The sequence below is a fragment of the Opisthocomus hoazin genome, chromosome 18, assembly GCF_030867145.1.
Source record: "Opisthocomus hoazin isolate bOpiHoa1 chromosome 18, bOpiHoa1.hap1, whole genome shotgun sequence".
Lineage (NCBI taxonomy): Eukaryota > Metazoa > Chordata > Aves > Opisthocomiformes > Opisthocomidae > Opisthocomus > Opisthocomus hoazin.
In genome coordinates this window covers 11,273,119-11,296,331 of record NC_134431.1, presented here as the reverse complement: position 1 = coordinate 11,296,331, position 23,213 = coordinate 11,273,119, and the positions used below count along the sequence as shown (strand labels likewise).

Genomic DNA, 23,213 nt, shown 5'->3' with positions numbered 1-23,213 from the left:
GCTCGGAGCAGGAAGCTGCCACCGCTCGTCGCGCCAGTCCCCCTCCCGTGCCGCCGTCGGGGGCAGCCGCGCCCGTCTCAGCGACCCGCGGGACAGCTTTTCGGCTCGTTTCCCCCCGGTTTCGGTTTTGTTTTTTTTTTTTCCTTTCCTCCCGTCTAACTCCTCGTCCCCTGCGCTCGAAGGATACCGGCGGGTTCCGCGGCGGCTGTCGCGCTCAGGGCTGCTTTCGGCAGGCGGCCAGCCCCGGGCGAGCCTCCCCTCCCCGCCGCTGCCCGGCGGGCTCTGGCCGCGATGAGCGCCGCCGCCCCGGCTCCGGAGCCCGACCCGCGGGAGGGCGGCCCCGGGCATGGCCCCGGCCCCGGCCCGGCCCGGGAGGGCAGCCCGCAGGAGGAGTTTGACTTCTCCATCCTCTTCGACTACGACTACCTGAAGCCGATTGAAGGTTGGTGAGGAGCCGCCGCAGCAGCAGCCGGTGCCGCGCCCCGACGGGACGGCGCGGCCGCCTCTGTCGGACCGGGCGGCTCCGGGGGCCGGGCCGGGCGCTGCCTGCGCCCTCCGGCAGCCCCTCGGGGAGCGGTGGAGACCCGGGGTGCTGCCGGGCCCCTGCCCTGCCCGGCCTGGGGCCCCTCGCCGGGTCTGCAGCCGGGCGTGTGCCCCGGCGCGGCGGGGGATGCCGAGCGGGGTCTGCTCCACGGGCTGCGCTCGGGGCTGGGCTGTTCGGGTTTTGCGGTGATGCTTCAGGCATCAGGCGCTTGAGAACGGGCACTGTCGCTGGTGGCAAGCAGCTTCGGTCCCCTCTGGTGATGCAGCGTCTGAAAGCAGCTGTGGGACCTTCCTGTTGTTTACCGAGTTGGATACATGGGTATCAGAGCACAGCTGGGAGAAACGAAGCAAAAGAACTTAGCTCGGTTGGTCTCCTTGTGACCACCATCATCGTGGCAGAGGGTGTTGTGGAAACTCAACAAAGCAGCTCAAGCAGCAGGTCTAGGAGCCCCAAGGAGTTGGTTACCTGCCGTGAGTCTGACCGTCCTGCTTGGCCGGCCAGGAGCTGGGGAGAGCCAGTTTCCACTTTGGGTCCAAGCACCATAAGCTTAAGTTAAAGTGAAAAAAGGGAAAGATTTGCAGACTGTTCTACTTTTCTGAGTCTATGCAAGTCTGTGATACTAAAAGAACTGTGACAAGTGTTCCCTGACTTTCTAAATGAGAATTCTATCTGTTGATGATACTGAAAAGCAATACTTGCTATCTTGTAAAATACAGATTGGTGTAAACTAGACAAAGCTAAAAGAGACAGGACCCAGAGGAAAGAATTGCTGGGATATTGTTTCCAAGATACATTCGTTTTGATTCCACACACTTGAGAGAGGTGGCATTTCTCTAGGGCGTTTGAAGGAAGAGGTGTTGTGTTCCTAGGGAGCAGTGTGGGAGGAGGCCTGCTAGGCCTGAGTTGTGGTATCATTAGCGAAATGGAGAGTTGTTACTGAGTTTTGTTCTTTGTACACTTGTTTAGATACAGAGATGTGCACCATCATCAAAGCTGCGTGAGGATGGTTAATATCAAATGTACAAAGCTGAATTTTCTTTCAAGGTTTAATGTAGATCAAACCATGCTAAAATAAATCCACGATGGGGAAAGGTCAGTGATTTTAATGAAAATACATTAAATCTCAGCGAAAGCTTCAGATGCTGGATTTTTTTCGCATCTTTAGAGTAGAGAGTACTGCTGTGAAGCCTTAAGTGAGAAGTTCCACAGAATATAATAGTACGTAGGTGGGGGGTAGAAAGTTTAATCTTCAGACCACATAAATGCAGAGCAGTGTGTGCTTATAGTAGAAGTAACTTCCTTCTTGAGCCTGCTTTCTCCGCATTTGAATGACTGGAAACCATAATTAGTTGTAATTTTGTTTGTTCCAAAGATGGAAATCATTAGCATAAAAAAAAAGATCACAACCATATATACCAGCACAGTAATCTGGAGAACATTCTTGCTCACTTTGAAAAGGCACCAGCTAGAGTCTGTAAGCAATCCAGCATACATCCATGACCTTTAATGTACAAAAGATTAAAGCATGTTTAGACAAGAACAGAAAATGTTCAAATTTTGAGAAAGGGCTTTATCCACATGCCGGTGGTAAATGATGCTCGTTGTTCATGTGTGATTCTGGCCTCGTCTGAACTGCAGTTGGGAAAACAAGTTCTTTTCAGTGCAGGGTTCAAAATGGAACCAAAACCATAGGAGTGTCTGTGGATCCCAGCACTTCAGTCTGGTTCCTACATTCAAAGCTCATTTGAAAGAGGCTCTGGTTTCCTCAGAGTCTGTCCGGCTCCACCCACCGCTCGCAGCTAGTCCTATAATAACAAATCTCTGTAAACATGCTAAAGGTGATTTTTAATTTTTTTTTAAAATTTTTTTTGGGGAAAAAAAAATTTGGGTCTCTAGTTTATTTCTGTTTATTTCTGATAATTTTTTAAAAGGTTGAGATTTGACAGTATCCACCTAAGCTTGTGTTTTAAAAGTAGGATCTATATCACAACTTGTTGCCATGGAAATGCCAGAAATACCCTTACTGAAAGGGGCTGGCATTCAGTAGTGCTTATGTGTGCCTGAGACGACAGGATCATGGACTACTATAAAAGCAACAGGGGAAAAAAGGGTACATAAGAATCCCACGGTCAATATTATTAATATTAGATACTCCTCTCTGAGCCAGTCATTTCCAGAAGCAGGAGTGCTGCACAAAGTGCCGTTTTCCATGGGACTTTTACTTTACCCTTACTTGCTGGACTTTAATTAGCTATCTTCTGCTCAGCATTTGCAAACCAGAAACATCTGCCTTCAGCAGACTGTGAGCTCAGGGCAGCAGACTGTGAGCTCAGGGATGTGCCCAGGTGAACAGGCTTTGGGAAGTGTGGGCAAAGCAGGCATCCTGCGCTGGTAGGTTGAAACTGTGATTTCACTTGGCCATTGAAGATGTTTTCTGTCTCCTTTTGGAAAAAATACGTTGGATGCATTCCCTAGGGAGATGCGTGTGGAGGTATTGCTAGTGGTATCCCAAGTTTTGGCTGATTTCAAACCTGAAAGGCGCTGAGTATCCTTGTTTCGTGATGGAGAAAATGGACAGAAGGTCAATGAGTATTTGAACTAGCTCCTACAAACAGGACTCCCAGATGAGTAAGTTCTGATAACTGCTTTGTGTAGTATTCCATAGTACCTGTTGTTGGCCTTTATGAGAGACAAAATACTGAAAAGCCAGACGACGGCTCTGCTGCAGCAGCTCACTTTATGTATTTTTGCTCTGTGGTCACTGTGTGATGATCCACTGATAGGTAAAGCTGCCACATAATTTTTAATATTTGAGGTTATCCCTTCGGAGAACTGATCCTCTAAGGGATGTTTTGAAACTTACAATCCAAACAAAACCCATCTTTAAATAAGATTTCAGATAAAATCCTGCCCTAAGACAACAGGTGAGAATGCATATGGGAAAGAGTACTTTCTCGTAGGCTCAAGCCTTTGGTGTAGCTCAGCAGACTCTTACATTGCATCTGGTGATACGAATCTACAAGGTCTATGTATGCATAATATAGAGAGGGAAGGCGGGGAGCATCTATAAATATTAATATTCCTCTAAATGCTTGTTTTTATGTAGACAGGCTTGCAGGGACAGTGCCACGTCTTGTAGGTATCAAGTGCTGTATAATTTGCCTTGTTCCTTCTTTTTCTCCCCAATACAAAGCTATTAAAAAGAAAAAAAAAGAAAAAGCTTGCAGCTCCGTCCCTGGGACTGGCTCAGTAACACAGGAGGCAGTGTTCAGCGGCAGCCCTGCAGTGAAGAAACAAATATGCACATGTAACAGAGAATACCAGATTTCACTCAGGAAACCAACTTTCACTTTGAGCTTTCAAGCAGCTAGTGTAAATAGCAGACGACTTGGCTTTTGAAAAATGCAAAAAAGCTCTGGACTGGCCCCTTCAAATGACAATAAGCAAATTAATTACAAAAATTTGGACTCTTTTACTTAAGCAAATAAGGAACTCCATTTAAATCCCAGGAGCTGCACTGTAGCAAACGGATGTGAGGTCAAAACCAAACTTCTCCCCCTGCCCTCCCTTGGCCCGCACATGCTGCCTTTAGCTTTTCCTGGATGATGATTTGTATAAGCCCATTGTGGAAAGCAGTTGCTGGGGTAATCTGTTATGCCCTAATTTCATGCTAATTGGCAAGGTCACATTTGGCTGACTGAATGGCTTTGAAGCTACTGCCTTGTTTAAAAAACAGCGGAGGGTGGGCCCTCGCAAAGCCATGTGTGCACACACTGGTGTGTGCCTGTCCAGCTTGGGAGATCTCCAGAGCCCAGCAGGACCTACTGTGGGTTTTCAGAGATGTGTGAAAAGGAGTTGTTTAAAGCAAGGTTAAGTCCTTTGAACTTAAATACCTTGATCTTTTTCACCTGTGTTTTAACTGGTCTAGCTGACCAGTCCCAAGGGCAGCCCTGAGCATTCCCACCTGGGGAGGCTGCCCAGCCCCAGATGGTTGGTGGAGTTGCCTGTCTGCAGGAGCTGGATTGCTGTTTCTTTGTAGTACGGTAGGATGCAGAGCCCTGCTTCCATTCCCTGTTGTGGGAAGAGGAGAGATGGTCTTGTGAACTAGTAACTGGGTAAAGGCTATGGAAAAATGGGGGGAGTAAGAGCTGTCAGCTTGGAAGCAGTTTGGGTGGGATCCTAGGGGGTTGGAGGTAGGACTTCCCTGGTCATGAGGGTTGGGTGAGGCAGGGGAATAGGCTGTTTGCTGACAGTAAAGCTGACTGAGAACGTGAGGAGGTGCCAGTGTTGCTGGGTGTGAAGCTTGCTCTCTTTTAACCCCCTTTCAAACAAGAAGGATCTTTTGGTACTGAATCAGAGGATGATTCAGCAGTGAAACCTCAGGCTGGGAAATGCCCGAGTGACGGGAGGGGGGGGGGAGCGCTGTGGCTGCACGTGCAGAGGGCTGTCAGAGGAGCTGTGCTGGAGCTGCCGTGCTGCTCGCCGAGATGTCTGTCAGAAGAGCAGCGGAGAGGACAGTCCTTTGCAGGAGGATTTCAGTCTGTGTTCTGGGTACAGCATGCAGGGACACATGAACTCTTAAAGGTGGCACAACCTTGGGTGCAAAGCTGTACCTCTGGGACATCTGAACAAAGGTTTCAGAGCTGCTTCAGTTCTTGAAAACACCTTTGCTAGGCTGATCCATCATGTAATTATTCTCTTGTAAGGAGTACAATGGCCTCTCAGCTCCTTGGGGAGCCCAGCTGGTGGGCTGTGGCAGAGGGCGAGCAGTGTGAGGTTTGCTGTCCTCAGCTCCTGCCGCCCTAAACAAACTCACCCCGGCAGCTCAGGGAGAAGCATGGGTGTTGCTGCGGCCATCTGCCCGGAGCCATTCCCGTGCCCTGGGCGGCTCCACGTTCCCACAAATCTCTGCAAATGCAGAGAGAAAGCAGCTGGGCTGCTGGGGAGCAACCTCTCTGTGTCCCCCGCTGCCCTCAAAGGCAGCTTGACATTGTTTATAAAACCAGACTCCCGTGGTGCTTGTGGGGGGACGCTGGGATGTTGGCTCGGGTCTGCCCCTTCCTCGAGCGGATTCAAACCCCAGCCTGCCTTAGGCAAGTTCGCTTGGAGCGGGGTAGCCAGTCCCGTCCTACTGAAGCAAAAAGCAGATTTTCTCCTGATTTTGAAGGAAGAGCCATTTACTTCCAGAGAGCAGCACTTGCTGCTTCACTCAACCGCCCCTTTTCCCTTGCGTTGTAGCATCACCGGCATTCCCATGGTGACAGACCGTGACGTCACCGGCGTGGGCAGTAGCACCCGGGACAGTGATTTCATTGTGCCTCTGAAGTTAGGCAGGGCTGGGGCTCGGTCAGGAGAGCTCCCCAAACCCCCGGAGCCCCGGGTCCTGACGAAGCCGTGCCGATGAGTCAGGGCCGGCAGCCTCTGGGCATCTGTGCCCGGCGTGGTTCCCCGGGCACTCGTCAAACCCGCCGAGGTTTTCTTGTCTGCAGTCTTGCCCGCTTTCCTGTGCCGCTGCCTGCTTTCTTGATGATTTTCCATGTGGGGGGAAACTAAATATTTTTGCTCTGCAGAAGGCTGTGGGTGTTGTCTGCTTGGCAAAGGGCGCCTGCGAGCGCTGGGTGAGCAGTCCCGGTCTGCACGGCCAGGGAAGCGCTGCGGAGGAGTGCTCTGCAGGGTGCTGCCTGGAGGCACGGGCACGCTGCGGCTTGTTGTTGGGCGCCAACGTTGTTGTAAATATCTGGAACATGGATCCTCTTGGAGGGTGAATGCCGGGGGTGAAAGTGCTCGTTTAAACACAGTGTTTCAGGGAAAAGCAAAGAAAACTTGGGTTGTCTAAAGCCCAGTTTTTAATAGGCAGAAAGTGCAGGTGGTGCTGTGTGTCTGTTATTCAGAAGACTTCAAAAATTACATGTTCACGTGCAAATATATGTTTGCTTTCCCCATACCCCTCAACGCAAATCTATACGTGCCACCTTTGCTGCTCAACACATGTTGTGAGGAATTGTGATTTTTTACCTGTTGTCTGTGTGTCTGGCACAGATAATGCGGTTTAATGTGTACAGTGGGGGCAGCTCTCACTGTAGGTGTGTTGAGTGGGGAACCGAAACGGTCCCCTATTTCTTGATGGGATGCTGTTCAGCCTGGAGAGCTTTTCTGTGACTGCTGGTCACTGTGTGAATCTCGCCTCAAGTCCTGGCATCAAGCCGCGCTCTGCTTGGTGCTGATTTTGCTCCCTTGCATCAGCTTAGATCAGAGTGATTCTTCTGAAAGCGGTGGGAGTGATGTTTTGTGTGACTGTGGAGGGGTGTGTTGCTCTACTGAATGCAAAGGAGTGATGAATCATATTCAAAGTGAATTGTAGCATCAGTGTCTAGGCTTGATGTGTCAGAGTTTGAGTGATGTGAATGACGCGATATTCCTGTGAATGCCAAAGCTCTGATATCTGAGATCAACGATGCTAAAAATATGTTCGGCTCAAAATTTGGTTGCTCATTGCTGTTTTCCCCATCCCCAAAACAGCTGTGTGCTGGGATTAAAAGCCAGAGGGAACCTTAAGAAATCTGCAAGCTGGACTCTCCTGGTTGTCTCCCATCCCATCACATTCTGTGTGTTGGTTTGTTTGGTCAGCTGTCGGGGTTTCCTGCTAAACATGAAGGCTCGGCAGTTCCTGCTACATTTTTTCTTTTTGTGGAGTTTTCTCCAGATTGTGCAAAACATTGAGCACAAAATGTAGTAGTCAAAAATCAGTGGAGGATTTTGTTTTCACACTAAGAAGTGTTTAAAACTGTAAACAAACAGAAACCCCCTGAAATTAATTCACAATGTCTCTGTGTGCAAAAGTTCCACAAAGACCTTTTGCTGCTTTTGCAGAAAGCACAGTCAGCTTCTACCTGGCTTTACGTACAATATCATTTGCTCATGGGAATGCTGCCTCATGTAGTGTAGGAGTTGGAGAAAATGCCAGAACAGTTATTTAAATATGTGAATGAAACCCTCTGTGCCCAGGGGTGAGCAGATAGTGCGAATTAATCTCAAACTGTGGAGCTGTTTCAGATATTTTCCGCTGGATACATGGAAATCTTTAATAAGATAGAAATCCTGATAGTATTTTGCATGCTTATGTGTAACGACAAATACTATTCAGCTCCCAGGCTGGGGAAGCTACAGGAGCTGATGTACATTGAGGGGCCCGTCCCAGGGATGCCTGGCATGGCTCTGCTCTCTCGGATGCCGCTGGCATTAAGTACCCGATGGGCTGCTGGAATGAGGTCAGAACTGGGCTCAGCGATACTGGTGGGAATTCTATGTTGCTAAGAAGTGTCCCTGTACTCTGCAACCTGGAGGTAGTTTGCCAGACTGAGAATCTCTGAAAATTGAGGATTTTTAGAACTAGGAGAGAGGGTTGCACTGAACATTTACCTGTAATTGTATTTTTTATAACCTCCCTCTATCCAAAACGTTCCTTGAGCTGAAACTGGGAAGTGATTGCCTGTAACCGTGGGGCTGGATCCTGTCTGTCTGTCTGTCTCTCTCTTTTCTAACAAATATTTGTCAATGTTTTCTGATCATCTGGTGCTTTCTCATGTGAAACCTGTCACCAAAACTTGTTGACATGATATGGAGCCAAACAAATCATCACACAGAACTGACTTTTTAATTTGAGAGCTTGAGCGCAGCTTTGGTTTCATGAAGCCTTTTCTGGCTGGACTTTGCTGTGTGAGAAGGGTTTCTCTCCCTTCACCAAAAGCTGTTCCTCAACCTTTTGGTTTTACACAGACCTATTTGGAAGTGGTTTTGTGATGTGGTGGTCTCAGTCCAGCTCCTAGTTGACAAAGTTGACCGAAGTCACAACACCCCAATTGGCACTAAGGGGTGTATTTGGCAGAAGGAGCAGGAAGGCCAACGCTGAAGCAGGCAGAGGGGCTGATGTGTCGCCGATCCTTCGAGGTGATCCCTCTAGCTCAGGGCTCAGGTAGAGGGAGCCCAGCCGGGTGGTGTGGAGGTGTTTGCAGTGCTTCTGTCCGTGCTGCGTCTGCTCCGAGCACTTGAGCTTCCCTGGCTGTTAATCCGGTACTTTTCACAAGCATTAACTGCAGTTAAAAAGAATTAAACAAATATTTAGCTAATATCAGATCACAACCAGTTTAATAAATATGCTTTTTTTTTTTTTAATCCGTGATTGCTCAGCTTCTGTAATAATATTTATAGTCTTAAAGAGACCCTTCTTTTTCCAGAAGAACCGACTCCACATAAAACCAACAGCCCACCCTCTGGAGTTACATACGCTCATGATGTCTTGGACTGTGGCCTCAAGCCATGCCCCCTGCCTTTTTCTAGCCTTTCTGCAGATCCCATGGGCAGATATGGACAGCCAGATAGCATAGGGACAACACCTACGCACCCTGCCAACGCTGCAGGGGCCTCTGCTCCAAGCCCTAGGATTGAAATTACTCCATATCATGAACTGATTCATTCAGGGGGTCCCTTCCGCAGCAGAGACACAGATGTTCTTTTGGTAGAACATCAGTCCAACTCAGCTACCACTAGCCCAAGGGTTACCCTGCCTGTCCCTGGCTTTGAGGGCTACAGAGAACCACTGTGTTTGAGCCCAGCTAGTAGCGGCTCCTCTGCAAGTTTCATTTCAGAGACAAATGTATCTCCTTGCACATCACCATGTGTTTCACCAAATAATGGTCCTAGTGATGACCTTTGTCCACAGTTTCAAAACATCCATACTCATTATTCTCCTAGAACCTCTCCAATAATGTCACCACGAACAAGCATCACGGAGGAAACCTGCTTGGGACGACATTCACCATCACCCTGTCCCAACTCAAGGTCTTCATCACCAGGTGCAAAACGGAGGTACTCTTGCACTGAGCTCTACAGTACTCAGCTGCCTTCCACTTCTCCACGACAGTCAAGGACCCCCTCTCCACAATCCTCTCCTCGCATCCCCTTGAGAGAAGACAACTCTTCAGTTACTTACACGCAGTTGCCCAGTGTTTCTCTTTCCATGGATGCTATGAACAGCCTTCCTACGGATCCTTCCTGTGGTGTTCCCACGAAAATTTGGAAAACCAGCCCTGATCCTTCATCAATGCATTCCCAAAAAAACAGCATTTCATGTCACGTCTTTCAGACTGTTGACTTCCACGGGCCTTGCGAGCAGGAGGACAGGAGAAATTCAGCCCCGGAATCAATTTTGTTGGTACCTCCATCCTGGACAAAGCAACTGGTGCCTGCAATACCTATCTGCAGGTATGTAATGCTTCTTGTGGCTGTGTATTTTCTCATGGCGTGATGTTCTCTGTCATGTGTAGTAATCCCTAGGGAGTGTTTTCTTGGGCAGATCCTGCTGCAGACCAGAGCTAAGTGCTTGGGGACAGCACTGGTCAATGGGAGCCCAATCCATTGTGATTCTGAGAGATGAAAAAAATCTAAATTTGGAAGAAACATCAGCAAAGTGGTTCATTGATAGCACAGCATACAACAAATTCATATTTACAAATTATTTGTCTACAAAGCAGATTGCAGACAGCCTTCGACAAGGGCTAAACACGCTGGTTCCATCCTGCTGCTTTTAAAGAAAATGGTTTGAATGCATTTCTAAATTCAGAGAATGTCTTGATTACAAATTTCCATCAAGGACGAAAATGCTTTAAATATTTCTGGATTCAAAATAGAGCATGCTGCTCCAAGGCAGACTGAGCATTCGGTCAACACCAGATGACTTATTGTTGGTTGTTAATTTGTTAATTGTTGTTTGAGCCAAATCTCAGCCGTTGGCACTACCCTCATCAACTCCCTCCATTGTCTGGCCCTGGCAGCACGCAGGTCTGCACCCCGCGCGGTGCACGTGTGCCAGGACGGAGGTTGCCAAGTGCGAGACAGCACTGGTGGGCATGGCTGGCACCCCGTCAGCCCTGCCGTCCCACTCGGCAGCAAGGCTGTCCCCACGCTGACGCTGTCCTGTGCTGCTCCCGACCTGCTAAACGCAGATTGGGAGTGAAAGAATGCGGGCCATGACTTTCCTTGGCTGGTTAGATTGGTCCTGGCAGCAGTTTGTACTGACAAAATAAGAGTTGTTTAAATTCCAGTTCAAGCTCCAGTTGTACATTTCAATGTATTAATTTCATGATATAAACCCTTATGTATTTTGGTAACAGGAAAACTGGTATCAGGTAAGAATATTTAGCATTTTGTTCATGTGCATTTTAATATTTATGGGAATCATAAAGATTATTAATTTACTTAACTGATAAGTAATAGTAAATGGAGTTAATATTTCACAAGATATGTTCTGTGATCAAAGTTTAAGATGCACAGGAAAAGCTAGATGAAAATGAGGGATCTTTGAAAAATTATAACTGCTACAGATAATTTCTGTTTATGAAATAGAAATATTCTGTTCTCTTTGCAAGGAGATGAGCCCACAAAAATTAGTACGTTCATCCTGAAGTTCGGCAGGGTTTGTAATCAAGCGTGAGCAGGACAGCATATTCTCACTGAAATTAACAGCAGACTCCTAAACGTTCCAGCGAGAGCAGCCCCAGTGGGGCACTTGAAGGAAGAAGTGATCGGGGCTTTGGGAAATAAAGCGCTAAAGCTGATGTCGTCTCTCCCTGCCCAGTTTGCCAGTCCAGTCGCTCCCGCCCCTTGAGTGGCCGCTCTCCAGCCAGTCTGGCTCCTACGAGCTGCGCATCGAGGTACAGCCGAAGCCCCACCACCGGGCCCACTACGAGACGGAGGGAAGCCGAGGGGCCGTCAAGGCGCCGACCGGAGGGCACCCCGTCGTCCAGGTAAGGGACTGGGGAACGGCTCCGTACAGGCAACGTGTGGCGTGAGTTTGGTTTTGAAAGTCTTGCTGGGGGCTGACCCTGAGCGAGGGGGAGCGTGTGGACCTGGATGTGCTGGTAGATGTGCGTAAAGTGTCTGGAGTTGAACCGTAGTGAAGTCTGAGACGTTTGTGAAGTTGGTTTGCATTAGCTTGTGAAAGCTCAGAACTTCAGGAAAATATTTGCCATCTGTTCTGTGCTGTGTGTTAAGCTGCCTGTGACCCGACTCTGTCGTGAGGTGTCCAGCTGTCCTGAACTTCAGCTGAGCCCAATTTATCTTGAGAACAGACTAGGGTTTTTTGTGAGGATCAAAATGTACAAACGTCAAGCCTGGCTTTCAAACTCGGTGTGGCTCAGTGACCTACCAAACTCAGATTTAAAATAACCAGCAGATCACGTTAGATCTGCAGCACCATGTCCTGGTGCCGGCAGTGAGCGAGGGTTTTGGAGCCCTGCCCCCCCAGTTCCCGCAGAGCTGGTCCATGCGGCAGGGTTGCTGCCTGCCTTTCTGGCTGTATCTAACCTCAGCTCCTCTCTGTTCTGTACGTCCAAACTGTGCACGACTCCTACACGTTCACTTGAGGTTTGAAGAAAGGCAAAGCCATCTCCATTAACCTCGATGGGAGCTGGGTTAGGAAGGTATGGATGTTCAGCTGGAGTTTCCCCCAGAGTTGACAAGTTGACAGCTGGCTTTTGCCAGAAATGTCTTTCATGACTCTGCTTTTTCCTTTGCAATTAGTTCCGCGCCACCCCCCACCCCCCCCCCCCCGTCGTCATCTGGTTACGTGGTAGAGCTTCTAAATTTAAGCCCGTTTAAATTTAGGTCAGAGAATTTCACCCGCGTGTAATTCAAGCACTCGGTACCTCCAGTTCAACCTAATGCCTGGTTTATATGTAACGTACTGACATCGTGTCCCACCTTGCATGCAGTTCTGCTCGTCATCTCTGGCAATGCTGCCTTCTTTTTGTCCGGGATGCACAGCACCACAGGGAAACATGTACTAGCTGTAGTAGCTGTGTGATAAGGAGGCAGCAGGGCGAGATAATTACATAGTAGGGGGAAGGATTTCAAGAAAAAGTTTGGCCTCTATAAAGCTGTGAATATAGACGTGTTTATCAGCTTTGTAATGCTATAAAGTGTCAGTGAGTTTAGGCGGGATCTCCCTCATGATTTGGGCTAATGTCATTATAGAAACAAAATTTTCTGTCTCTTTTGAGGTATCATTTATGTTGCCCTAAAGAGTCCGATTCTGGTCCTAGCTATGCTTGTGAGAAGGGAAGTCACTCTGTTGAAACGGGCGAACCAAATCCAAGCTGACAGGGATGGAGGTGACAAAATTTGGCCCTTTGCTGACCTGAGGGGTGGATGAGCTGAACCCTCATTGTGCTGTGGAGGGTGAAGGGCTTTTCCTTCACTGTTCAAAGGGTGATGTAAAGTAATGGCTGAGTAGCTGCGCTGGAGCCATTCAGGGCCGCATCAGTCTTCTCACTCATTTCCTCCTCATTCCATCCAGAGCCCTTCAGGAAGGAAAGCCAGGCTTTTGGTCGAGGTTGCAAGGTGTCGGGGAGATATTGCTGGTGAGGTGGTGTGGCAGCTGCACAGATGGGCCACAGCTGCAGCTTTCACTGTGCAGAGCCGGGGTGCATCCTGCAGATGTTCCTGTCACACTCGGGACTTGCTATGGCAAGCAGGAGCCAGGAAAATGTCGAAGTTTATGCTTAATTTTAAGCATGCGATCAGTACCACTAAGTTCACTGGGTTGGCTTGTGCTTAACTTCGAACATATGTTAGGTATTCCTCTGCAGGCTCAGCCCCTTTTAAAATCAAGCCATAAATTGTTAAATCAATGAATTTGTTTACTTCGGTTGAGCTGGAGTTACATGTATGGACTGGATATTAGAGTAAAGGATGCAGGATAATAATAAATAGCAATCACATTTGACATACCTTAATATGTGCAATCATTTTCGTTTATGAATTTGACAAACTCGTAGCCCACTGTCGTGTGTTTGAAGCTACATGGATGTATGAACTAGGTGGCCAATCAGCACTTGCTCTTTTCTCCGTTTGCTTACAGCTGTGGTATCATTTGCCTTCCCGAGATATTCCTGTCAACCGGATGTTTATTGCAGTGAAGGAGTTTCTTGTGACATGGGGAAATAGAAGTGCTTTGTTTCCTTCCTGTAATCAATATCAATCAAAGAGGGATTTATATTTTCTGTTGGAGACAGGAACTGGTATTCCTAGTTTTATCATTATTTGCCATCAAGCTTAAGGATCTTAAACTATAAATTCAAAGATCCATGTTAGTTTCCCAAGCAGATGTGCCTTTGCACAGCTGTGCCTGCATATGGGGAAAATATGGACAGCTTCTTTATGAAGGTTTATTATAAACCTGGAAGTATTCGTTGGATTTGTGTTCGCTTTAACATAACGAGGTTCATATGGGTGCAGAGCAATGAGATGGTTGCACCTGTATGGTTTATGACATCTGAAACTTGGGAAGCCTAGTAAAATCTAAAGCTCTCATGCCATAAGTTATTTGGCTTCAAGGGTTGGTTTTTTCTCTTTTTTCCCCTCAGTGAATTTTAACTTTAGTATTCTTCTCAGATGCAAAAAGTACAGAAAAGAGAATATGAAACAGGAGAGACTTTTAAAAGGTAGATGCTGTAGGGGAAAGTTTGCGTGAGTTAAAGGCAACTTGTTGTAAGGAAATGAAATGAAATTAGTTTTCAACAAGTGCTGTCTGTGCTGGAGCAGGAACAGCGGTGTTGACCCAGAGGTGACAGGGCTGGGGTTCTCCTGCCGGCTGCAGACCTGGCGCAGGCTTCCCACAGCCCTTCTCCAATGGCAGACTGGAACACACCACCCTTGGGATTGTTCTGGAGCACCAGCACCTCTCCATAGCAACTTTTCTGAAACCAGTGCTGTCTCTCAAATGCTTGGACTTAAATTCTGAGAAGCCAAGCTTGCCCGGAGTGGGCCACCAAAGCTGTGGGATTTATACTGAGGCTGAATGTCCCATTCATGTCCCATACATTTTACAACCATTTTTGATAGACTGCTATTCCGCTGTTTTGATTACCTTTTCAAAAATATAATGTGGTTTTAAATTTTTTTCTGATTTTTCTAATTTTCCATTAAATTAACCCTCCAAGTGACTAATTATCCAGCTGAACCTTCTGGAGGAAGAGATGCTGGCTAGTTTTTGTAGCATGGTGTCAGCCTGCAATATTTATTTTTTGAAAACTGTGTTTTGCATGCAAGTTTCTTCTTTTGGGTTCTCTGAAGCTGCAGACCAGCAGATCTCATATCCTCCAGGCCTTATCTTGTGGTTTATCTTTCTGATGCTGCTTCCTCTTCTTCACGTGTCTAGCCCCGAGAGTTTGTGCACAAGACTCTGCACCAGTTGTGCACTCCGAGTATGGCAGGAGAAGAGTCTGGTTAATCAAAACCTCTGGCTAGATGGGCCACACGGAAGAGGGCACTTAACTTTGCCTAGGGGAGGAAGAGAGAAGCCATGCATCTCGTGGAGTGTTCACACCATCTAACTTCAGAGACCATCTACAGCCATGTGGAGAAGCGTAGGCTCCCAGTTTAGGTGTTCTGAGTCACACGTGGGAGGAAACTGCAGCTTGCTGTTAACTATAGAGAAACTCGGGCTTCTGTTTTAGGGATGTAATTTGAACGCCAGTGTTAGTATCCCCTAGATGTTAAGTCACTGAGAACAGCGAGGAAATCCTGTGTAGCAAGGACAAAGCTGAAGTTTGCATGCACCTACCACCTTGCAGGTCCATCCGGTCACTGCGGAGGAGGGGTAGGTATGACTATCTTGCTGCTTTCTAACTCTTTTTCACTGATGTTGAAGGACAGCTGCTTACTTGTACCCAACTGCTCCAGTCCAGGCTTTGGAAGAGACTGTCCGTCAGGAAAGGCAGTGACTGCTCCCGTGCAAAGAGCTGATGGATGTGATTGGGGTAGAGGTGACAAGCCAAACACAAACCTAGCTCTGTCCAAGTTCACCCCACGGCCCTGCCCAGAGGGGTAGAAATCTCCATCTTTGCATGCTTTTAGGCAAACATCTGTTAGGAAGGATGTGGATATATTTGAATTCTGCTTGGGACAGGACATGTGAACTGGGTGATTCCTCAAGATCTCTCCCAGCATTGTTTTCAGTAATCCTTCCAGGAACTCCCACCTCTTAGAGGAAATTAAACTCTTTGGGTTGGCGGCATTGCGCGCTATCCTGTTGTCAAGGGGAAACAGGGCATGTGGTACTGCTTGTGTAGCACTGGATGCTGTCATAGGCATCTTTCACCTGCTGTCCACGGTGGCAAAAAGAACCTCTCAACTTCAGGAAGAGACAGATTTTCAGCTCTTCAGCAAAGATTGTCCTGTCTTTGAACTCTTTAAGGCAGTGATGAGAAGGAAAGGCCTTTTCAGTAGCAAAGGTTGGGTTTCGATGAGCTTCACCCCATGACCAAGCAGAGTCTATGATCTCTTAAAAGCCCTAAAAATATTCTTTTGAGGATATTCATTAAACTGAGTAGTTCTGGTTTTGTCCTATGGCTTTGCATGAAGCCAGATTTTTTTTCAAAATGGAAACGATATTTCGCACAACTGTGTGATATTTCAGGGAGTGGTAAGCAGAACCTTTGTCCGTCCTTCAAGGGAAGTGGAAGGGCAAGGAAAAGCTTTTAGGGAAGATGAGCAGTCAATTTATGCAAATGATTGTCTACGTACTCTGGGTAGCAGATCTGTGCTGGTTTCATTAGAAGTGGTTGCATTTACATGTGTTGCAGCCCGTGGGTATAAAGGAGACAAACCCATTTCATATTGTAATCTTCCTGTATTCTGAAGTCCTCTGGAGTCCTTGGAGGTAACTGGTGCTAGATAAAAGGGTGATTTACTGCTGCATTCACTTCATATAATTGAGAGCAGTGACACAGGGCGTCGATTTCAGATGTGTGTCTGCCATGGGCTGTAGAGAGGCTGGGGTGTATTATTTTGTTAAAAATCTGTTTATGAGAACGCAGCTAAGTCTTGGGGTCAAAGAGTAAATATAAGCCTTTTTCCTTTTTTTTTTTTTTTTTCTTATAATTTCTATTTTTTTCCTCAAGCGCCTGTGTGTTTTGAACTTACCTTTCTGTAAACAGTCCTTGGGGAACCTGTTTTTTCACACGGCCCTTCAGCACAGTAATTTGTAGTCATTTTCTCAAAGAAGGATGCCTAACTGGCATTTTTGGTTTTTTTTATTGGCATCTTAGCAAATCCTTCTCTTGATATATTGCTTCTCTAATTTAGCCTCACAAAAGGCTCAAATACTTCTGAATGAAAACCAGCCCATAAGTAATCAGTAACTCATTTGCATGTCTCGCTTTGTTTCTCTCACTTCCACTGCGTTATTAACTCAGTTCTTCATCAACAAACCTGCTTTTTTTCCACTGCTCGTGTCAGATAGTCAACTCTGTTCAGCGCAACCTGAGGCTGCAGTGTTTGAAAGCAGCTGAGGTCATTGGTCACTTGGACCGCAGTTTTCCAAGGCACCACGTTGCCCAGAGCACACACTGCATCAGTGGTCCCTGACATGGGGTGCGGAAAAACTCACTCCTCAGCCAGAAAGGCTGCTGCTTCCTGCAGTTGGAGGTTTGGGATGCTCGAGCAGACGGGCACCGAGCCAGCTGAGCCTGCGACCGGGGGCAAGGGTTGTTCAGGACCTTTGCAGAGAGCCGTCTCGGTGGCTGGAGTGGCTGCTGCCTTCCACCTTCAGGTAGCAGCTTGGCTGTTTGGGCACTTCCCTGAGAAGCGGAGCCCCGTGCTCAGGCCCTCCGCTGCTGGCAGGGCTCAGCCTGTGGCTCGCAGAGGCTCCTAGACACCAGGCACCGATGTGTGGCAGAGATGTGGTCCCCTGCGGAGAGGAAGGCAGCATCCCTGTGACCTGCCTTGGCTGCCACTAAGTTCAGGGTCTTCGTTTAGTCAAATGCGGTGGGTTAAAATGAGTAGTTGCTTGAAGTCAGAGCATAAGGGACTCGTCCTTCCCCATCTCCCCCCACAGCAGGAGGGGGAGGTATCTCAGGTGGACCGAGGCTTCAGTCCCTGCCTGCTGCTGCTGTCCTGAAATCACCAAGGAGGTCCACAGGGTACCCCTGGTCTACCATGCACCTGCATGTGCTGGTCCCCTCCTTGCTTCTCCAGTGCAGGGCAGCTCTACAGAGAGGGGCTCCTCTTCAGCAGAGCTGACCCAACTTCCCCCTGGGTTTTAACTTTCAAAATTTGGATGACTTTCACTGCCTGTTTTGTTGTTTTTTCTTGTTTGTTTGTTTGTTTGTTTAATTAAAAAGAAGCTGGAATGGTAGAGTTGTTAATGGAGCACACAGGAGCTGCTTTACAATAACAAATGTACGTTCCACTTTCCTTTTATATTTGAATTTTGCTATATCTGTTTTCCTGTGGTTTCTAAGTCAGAGGAGATATTGTTCTCTCGGCTAGGCCTCCCATGGGGGCCTGACTTTTATCTGGATATGACTTCCAACATTCGACTAATTCCCTTGCATATTAGTGAAACCAGAACCTTTGATGGAAACTCAATACCAAATCACAGCTTGATGCTGTGATTCACACTCTCACAAGTAGGGCTGGGCTGGAGATGTGCTCCTGCGGAAACCCAAACCAGCCTGCCCAGGAAGATTTACTGCTGAGGGCACGTCGGGGGAGTGGAGTTTGTCCTTTTCTGCCCATCTTCCTAACTCCCCCTGTTCAGCGAAGGGGAAGTCCTAGGTCCAGGATGAAACCCTGTGTGTTTGCACTTCCGTGGGCAGGCTGTGCTGGACTTGTGCTGTGTAACATCTTTGTACCATTCTTGTGGCCTTCGCTTCCCTTTTCTAGCAAGCGGGAGCCTTGCGCTTGCTCCTGACTGCTTTTGGCCCTTTGTCCCCAGCTCAAGAACAGCGTATGACAGGTTGACTGCACATTTCATGCCTGGTTTACCTGCAGGACTACCGGGCTTGTTTGCGCAACTGGGATGATTGTAGGTGCCTCGTAAGCTTTGGGCTGTTGGGTCGCGGATATATTTACTGTGGTTACGTGTGCTATAGCAGGGATAGAAGTGCAATTCTGAAAATGCAGATTTTAGGTACAGCTGAGAAATTCTCTTCAAAACTTATATGCCACGAAATGTAAGGGTAGGTCAGTCAGTACCCCTCACACTGCACTGCTAGTGTACTGGTAGCATGGCTGTACCTTGAGATCTGTCTATCTGAAAGCTCAGTGGAGCCACTGAAGAAATGAAATTACTAGATAAATCACAAGTAGTGTAGGAAAATGTGGATGAGCCTGAAATTTGCTTTTGTTTAGATACAAGACTGGACTGAAAACCAGGGAATATCAAGTATGGTGTCTAATAAACCAAGATTGGAGGAAGCGCTGACCTGTATGCTTTCTCTAACTAATGCAAGAAGAGAGCTGCTGGATAACAGTGAGGATAATTAGCTGCTGGGAGAATTTAACCAGAGATAAGTTTCATCCACTGTTGCTTAAAGTCTTTAACCTGGGTCTGCATCCCCATGTGTGAAAGGGAAGATGTTATGCAGACGTTAAGGCTGAGCGAGTGCAGCTCACCCCTAAGAGATGGACAGGCGGGATCGCTCTGTGGTGCAGTTGGGATGCAGCTGGGGTGCAGAGGTGCAGGGCAGATGATCAGTGAACCGTGTACCTCAAGAGAGCTGGGGGATTTTCCCATGGGCCAACCCACTTTGATTTAGAGATGAATGAAAAGTTCTCATTGAAACTTTTGAGCCCAATTCAAAATACATTGCTTGCGATGGAAAGTAATTTTGGCAGAAGTGAGGGGGGGGAGAGTATACCAGCTGTTTTGAGTGTGATGCCTGTGAGATGCAGCCAGCCTGTTTTATTCCTTGGATTAGGAGTATGCCTGGATTAGGCAGATGCAAGATTTAGGCTACTATTTCGTGTGTGCTCTCCCTGCAGGACTGTGCATGGGGGAGTCAGTGCACAATGAAACAGAGTTCAAACTTACGGCTGTTTGCCATGAATGTGGACACTTCCAGCGCAGCAGTAACGCCTGCCTAACTCATCCTGTTCAGGGCGTGCTCAAGTGTCCGCAGGAGAAGTTCACGCAGGGCGGATAGCGTCCTGTAAACTCACATCTGACCTGTCTGTTCATTGGCTTCACCATCCAGCTAAGCCTCTAGTTCCTCCCTCCCTCTCTCAAGACCGATGTCTGTTGAATTGGAGGAGCCTCGTGCGGAGCAAGGACATGCACCTGGATCTCCTGCATCCGGGGGGAGCATCGTGCTTGCTGGGCTGACGGCTGCTCGGGGGGAAAGGGGCTGGACTCCTCCTGCCTGCTGTTGCTCGGTGAAAATTTTCTAGGGCCTCGTTTTCATTCTGAAGCAACTGTTGAAACCCTGATGCTTCCAGCAGTCTGAAGTTATTCTCCCTCTGAGCATGCCTGTGGGTTTCAGCCTGAGAAAGAAACTGGGGAGGAGAGAGGCTCCTGGGATTTGCTTTTCTTTCTTCTGTCTTTTTTCCTTTCTTTTTTTGATTTTTCCCAAAAATGCTTTTTGGGCAAGATCCTTTCCAGAATCTGGCTGATGTTCAGTCAAATAGCCAGTGCCTGAGCAAAGGCATGGTACAGTTACTGGACCCAAACCTGCCTCTCAGGAGGCCCGGCACTAAGCCCTGGCAGAGGGCTCAGCTGTGGGGATTTGGTTCAATGCAGTCAAATCAATCATCTCGGGCTCAACTGAGTAACTCCAGGATGCTCTTGCTGCTACCACTGTCCCATCCTTGTCAGTGTGGTTGCTCTCAAGCTGTGTGCCACATCTCGGTTGCACAGTGTGATGCTCCCGGGGCAGCACCTGAAGCATCGCTGCCTCGCCTGTCTGCCGGGAAGGATGGACTGACTGCGACAGGGGAAGCTGCAAGGTTAGGTGATAAGAAAGCATCTTCGCTTGCCAGTCTCTGTTCTGCCCCAGCTGGGCTGAGGCCAGTGCCCACGGCTGGCCAGGGAATGACTTTGCGAACTGGTGGCAGAGCCCTGTGCCGAGAAAATCCCCCAGTGCGAATCTGTCAAAATCAGCAGATTTGCACCCTCTGATATACTTGTGGCAGAGAGAGTTTTGTCATGCTGGGGGTAGTTTAAATCTTTTGTTGTGAATGTGTGTGGAAGCTCTTTAATTACACAGCTGGTTTTCTTAGTAGGAAAAATTCATATTTTCACCCAGCTATGAAAATCTGATCTCCAGATCCCCATGTCTGTACATGTGCAGTAGTCAGATGTATAGTGCCGCCTCTTTTAGTTTTTCAGCTAAGATAATCAAAGATTCTTGAAAACAGGATCAGTTCTTCATAGGGGTAGGGAAACTGAGGCACAGAGAGGAAACGACTTGCTTACACTGCAATATAAGGTCAGTGTCAGGACAGTTGGGGACAAAAACCCCCCAGCTGGTTTCTCCCAAGAGCTGCCTTCTCTCTTCAGACCTGTACTTTCACCCCATGTGGAAGCAGAAATCCCAGTTAGACACTGAGAGTCTGGTTGTCATTTACTGTAAGGAGCAGCAGAGCAAAGGAGATTCAGCCCTTGGAATTTTGTCAAAATTGTCACCAAAATAAGAAACACTTAAAACTGAATATAATAAAAACTCGTCATTTAGCAGAATCAGATGTTCAAAGGATTATCTTTGGAGTCCTTTGTAGACTGCTTCGGTAAGGAGCAAAAAGAACTGAGGCAGAGATTTCCTTCTGGTTTGCGTTCTTTTGCTATGTCCCAAGTACGTTAAATTGAACAAAAACATGTGACAAGACAACTTGGTTGCTCAATGTCAGCTCTAACTGAAGCAGGCGGGCAAGTCGCTACATGATATGGTGTTTGGATGAGGTCTTAATTAGTGACAGCTATTGATACGCCACTCTCCCTGAGACAATACAGTGACATTTTCCATCTTGGTAGGGGTATCGTTGAATAAAGGCCTCCCCCAAATCCTTGAAATTATTGCAGTTAAAGAGTATTAATGATGAGAATTAATGATCAAATCCAAGGTGCAAAATTGCTTCCTACCAGGACAGGAGCTGAACAGGTGGACAGAAAGGCTGTGCCAAGCAGGGACTATTCCGACAGGCACATCTTCCTCTTGTCCGCTGTTGAGTGTCTGAAAACGCTTGCTGGCATGGAAAACAGCCTCGGGGCTGATGAAGAGTCTGAGAAGACGAGCAGTTTGTGGTGTCAAAAAAAAGCTTTGAGAGACAGCTTTAAGGCTGCAGCCTCTCGCCTTTTCTAGAGGAAGGTGGGCGTTGGGCGAGCTGGGGCTCCATCCTGGGGCAGCCGGCGCTGCAACCGCGTGCCGCTCCTGGCGAGCCTTTCAGTGCGTTCTTATCTGCTTGTGTACAGCAGGAAAAGGGAAGCAGTAGGAGGAAGCGATTTCTCACGCGGCTTTGTATTTGCTTCTAATTAAACATTGCCAGCCAAGCCCTGTTTTCCCACTTTTCGCTGCTGGCTGTGGCTGGGCTGCCTGAATCGCCCCGGTGCTGTTCTCAAAGCTGACCACACACATGCACACCCCGATCAGGGGGAAGCTGGAGTGACTTCCACAGGGAGATAGCAAGTAATATGCAGTGGTTAATGGACTGAGCCTTGTGTTACACTGAGCTGAAACAAGCAAGCGAGCTGATTACTTTCAAGCAAATAAAATCACCAAGACTAGTGGATTCCTTCACCAATTTTATACTTTCTTTCTGGCAGTAGCTTGTGTTGTCTAGACAGGAAGATGTGTGCAATCAGCTTTAAAGATGCAGCTTTATATCTCCCAGGGGAGAAAGATCTAAATTCCTGACAAGCAAAGATCTGTTGGGATGAATGGGAAACAAATTATTCCCTTCTACTCTCTAAGGCAGTTGGCGTCTGTATCGCACAGGGCAACGTTCTCTCTGGGGATGCAGTGTTACCACCTGCTTGTGCCGTTTGCAGACCAAGGCAAGGCACAATGCAGAGGTACAGGGACCTCGAGTTTCTCACTGCACTTTGGCTGCTCGTCCCCTGTGGGACCCAGCAAATCACTGCATGTCTCTGCACTGGCTTCCCCATTTAAGAGTAAAAAAGTTATCATACTTATCTCCGGGGAATCCTCCTTCCTCTTGCTAATAATGGAAGTCTCTATAAAATATAATAATCTTTAAACTTCAGTAAACATGTCCTAATTGCAAAGATCTGAATTCTGAAGGTTTCACTAAATTCCCTCTGTATGTACATATGTTGTAACTGTAGGTGACCACCTACAGAATCTTTGAGGAATTTGCCTACCTTTCTGACTCTGCTGTCAGTGTACCACTCGGTTACCAGACAGCATAACTAAGCAGTGTTGCAGGCTTCACTTGTGCAAAGAGATTTGCTGTTCATGCAGCACAGCAGAGGTGAACCTGTGGTTTTAAATCCTCACAGCCAGAGGCGATGTCAGCTGCGCAAATACAGGGTTTGGTTCGTCTGAACACTGGGGTAGGGACTAATTTAGATTTGAATTTCAAACTCCCACGTTAAGTTCTTGTATATTTGGAGCTTGGGGCTCAGTTTGCAAGAAGACCTGAGTTTTCAAATAGTGCAGGGGAAAAGAAAGTGTTGTTGCATATGCCTAATGTGTGGTCTCGATGGCTGTGGTTGCCGATACCGTCACAGGAGTAGTGTTCAGGCAGGTAACTGGGCTGCTGATACACAGCCGCTAAAGGCACATCTGCTTCTTTTTTTGCATGCAGAATCACACACGTGCCTTCCTGAAAATGGCTTTTAAATACCCCTCCCTCCAAAATTTGACTGGTATTC

The 23,213-nt window shown here is 47.7% G+C and overlaps 1 protein-coding gene across 3 annotated transcripts in view; it reads left to right on the top strand.

Annotated features, from left to right (window-relative positions):
• The first annotated feature begins 291 nt into the window (after positions 1 to 291).
• The window catches only part of NFATC2 (nuclear factor of activated T cells 2), a 93,189-nt gene continuing 70,267 nt past the window's right edge, over positions 292 to 23,213 (top strand). The window contains exons 1-3 of one of the 3 annotated variants that reach the window (XM_075438732.1): positions 292 to 442; positions 8,779 to 9,805; positions 11,178 to 11,346. In XM_075438732.1, coding sequence (XP_075294847.1) covers positions 292 to 442; positions 8,779 to 9,805; positions 11,178 to 11,346 — 1,347 coding nt within the window. Of the gene's footprint in view, positions 443 to 8,778; positions 9,806 to 11,177; positions 11,347 to 23,213 lie in introns of those variants that run through there. The other 2 variants (XM_075438731.1, XM_075438729.1) reach the window with 2 other exon arrangements.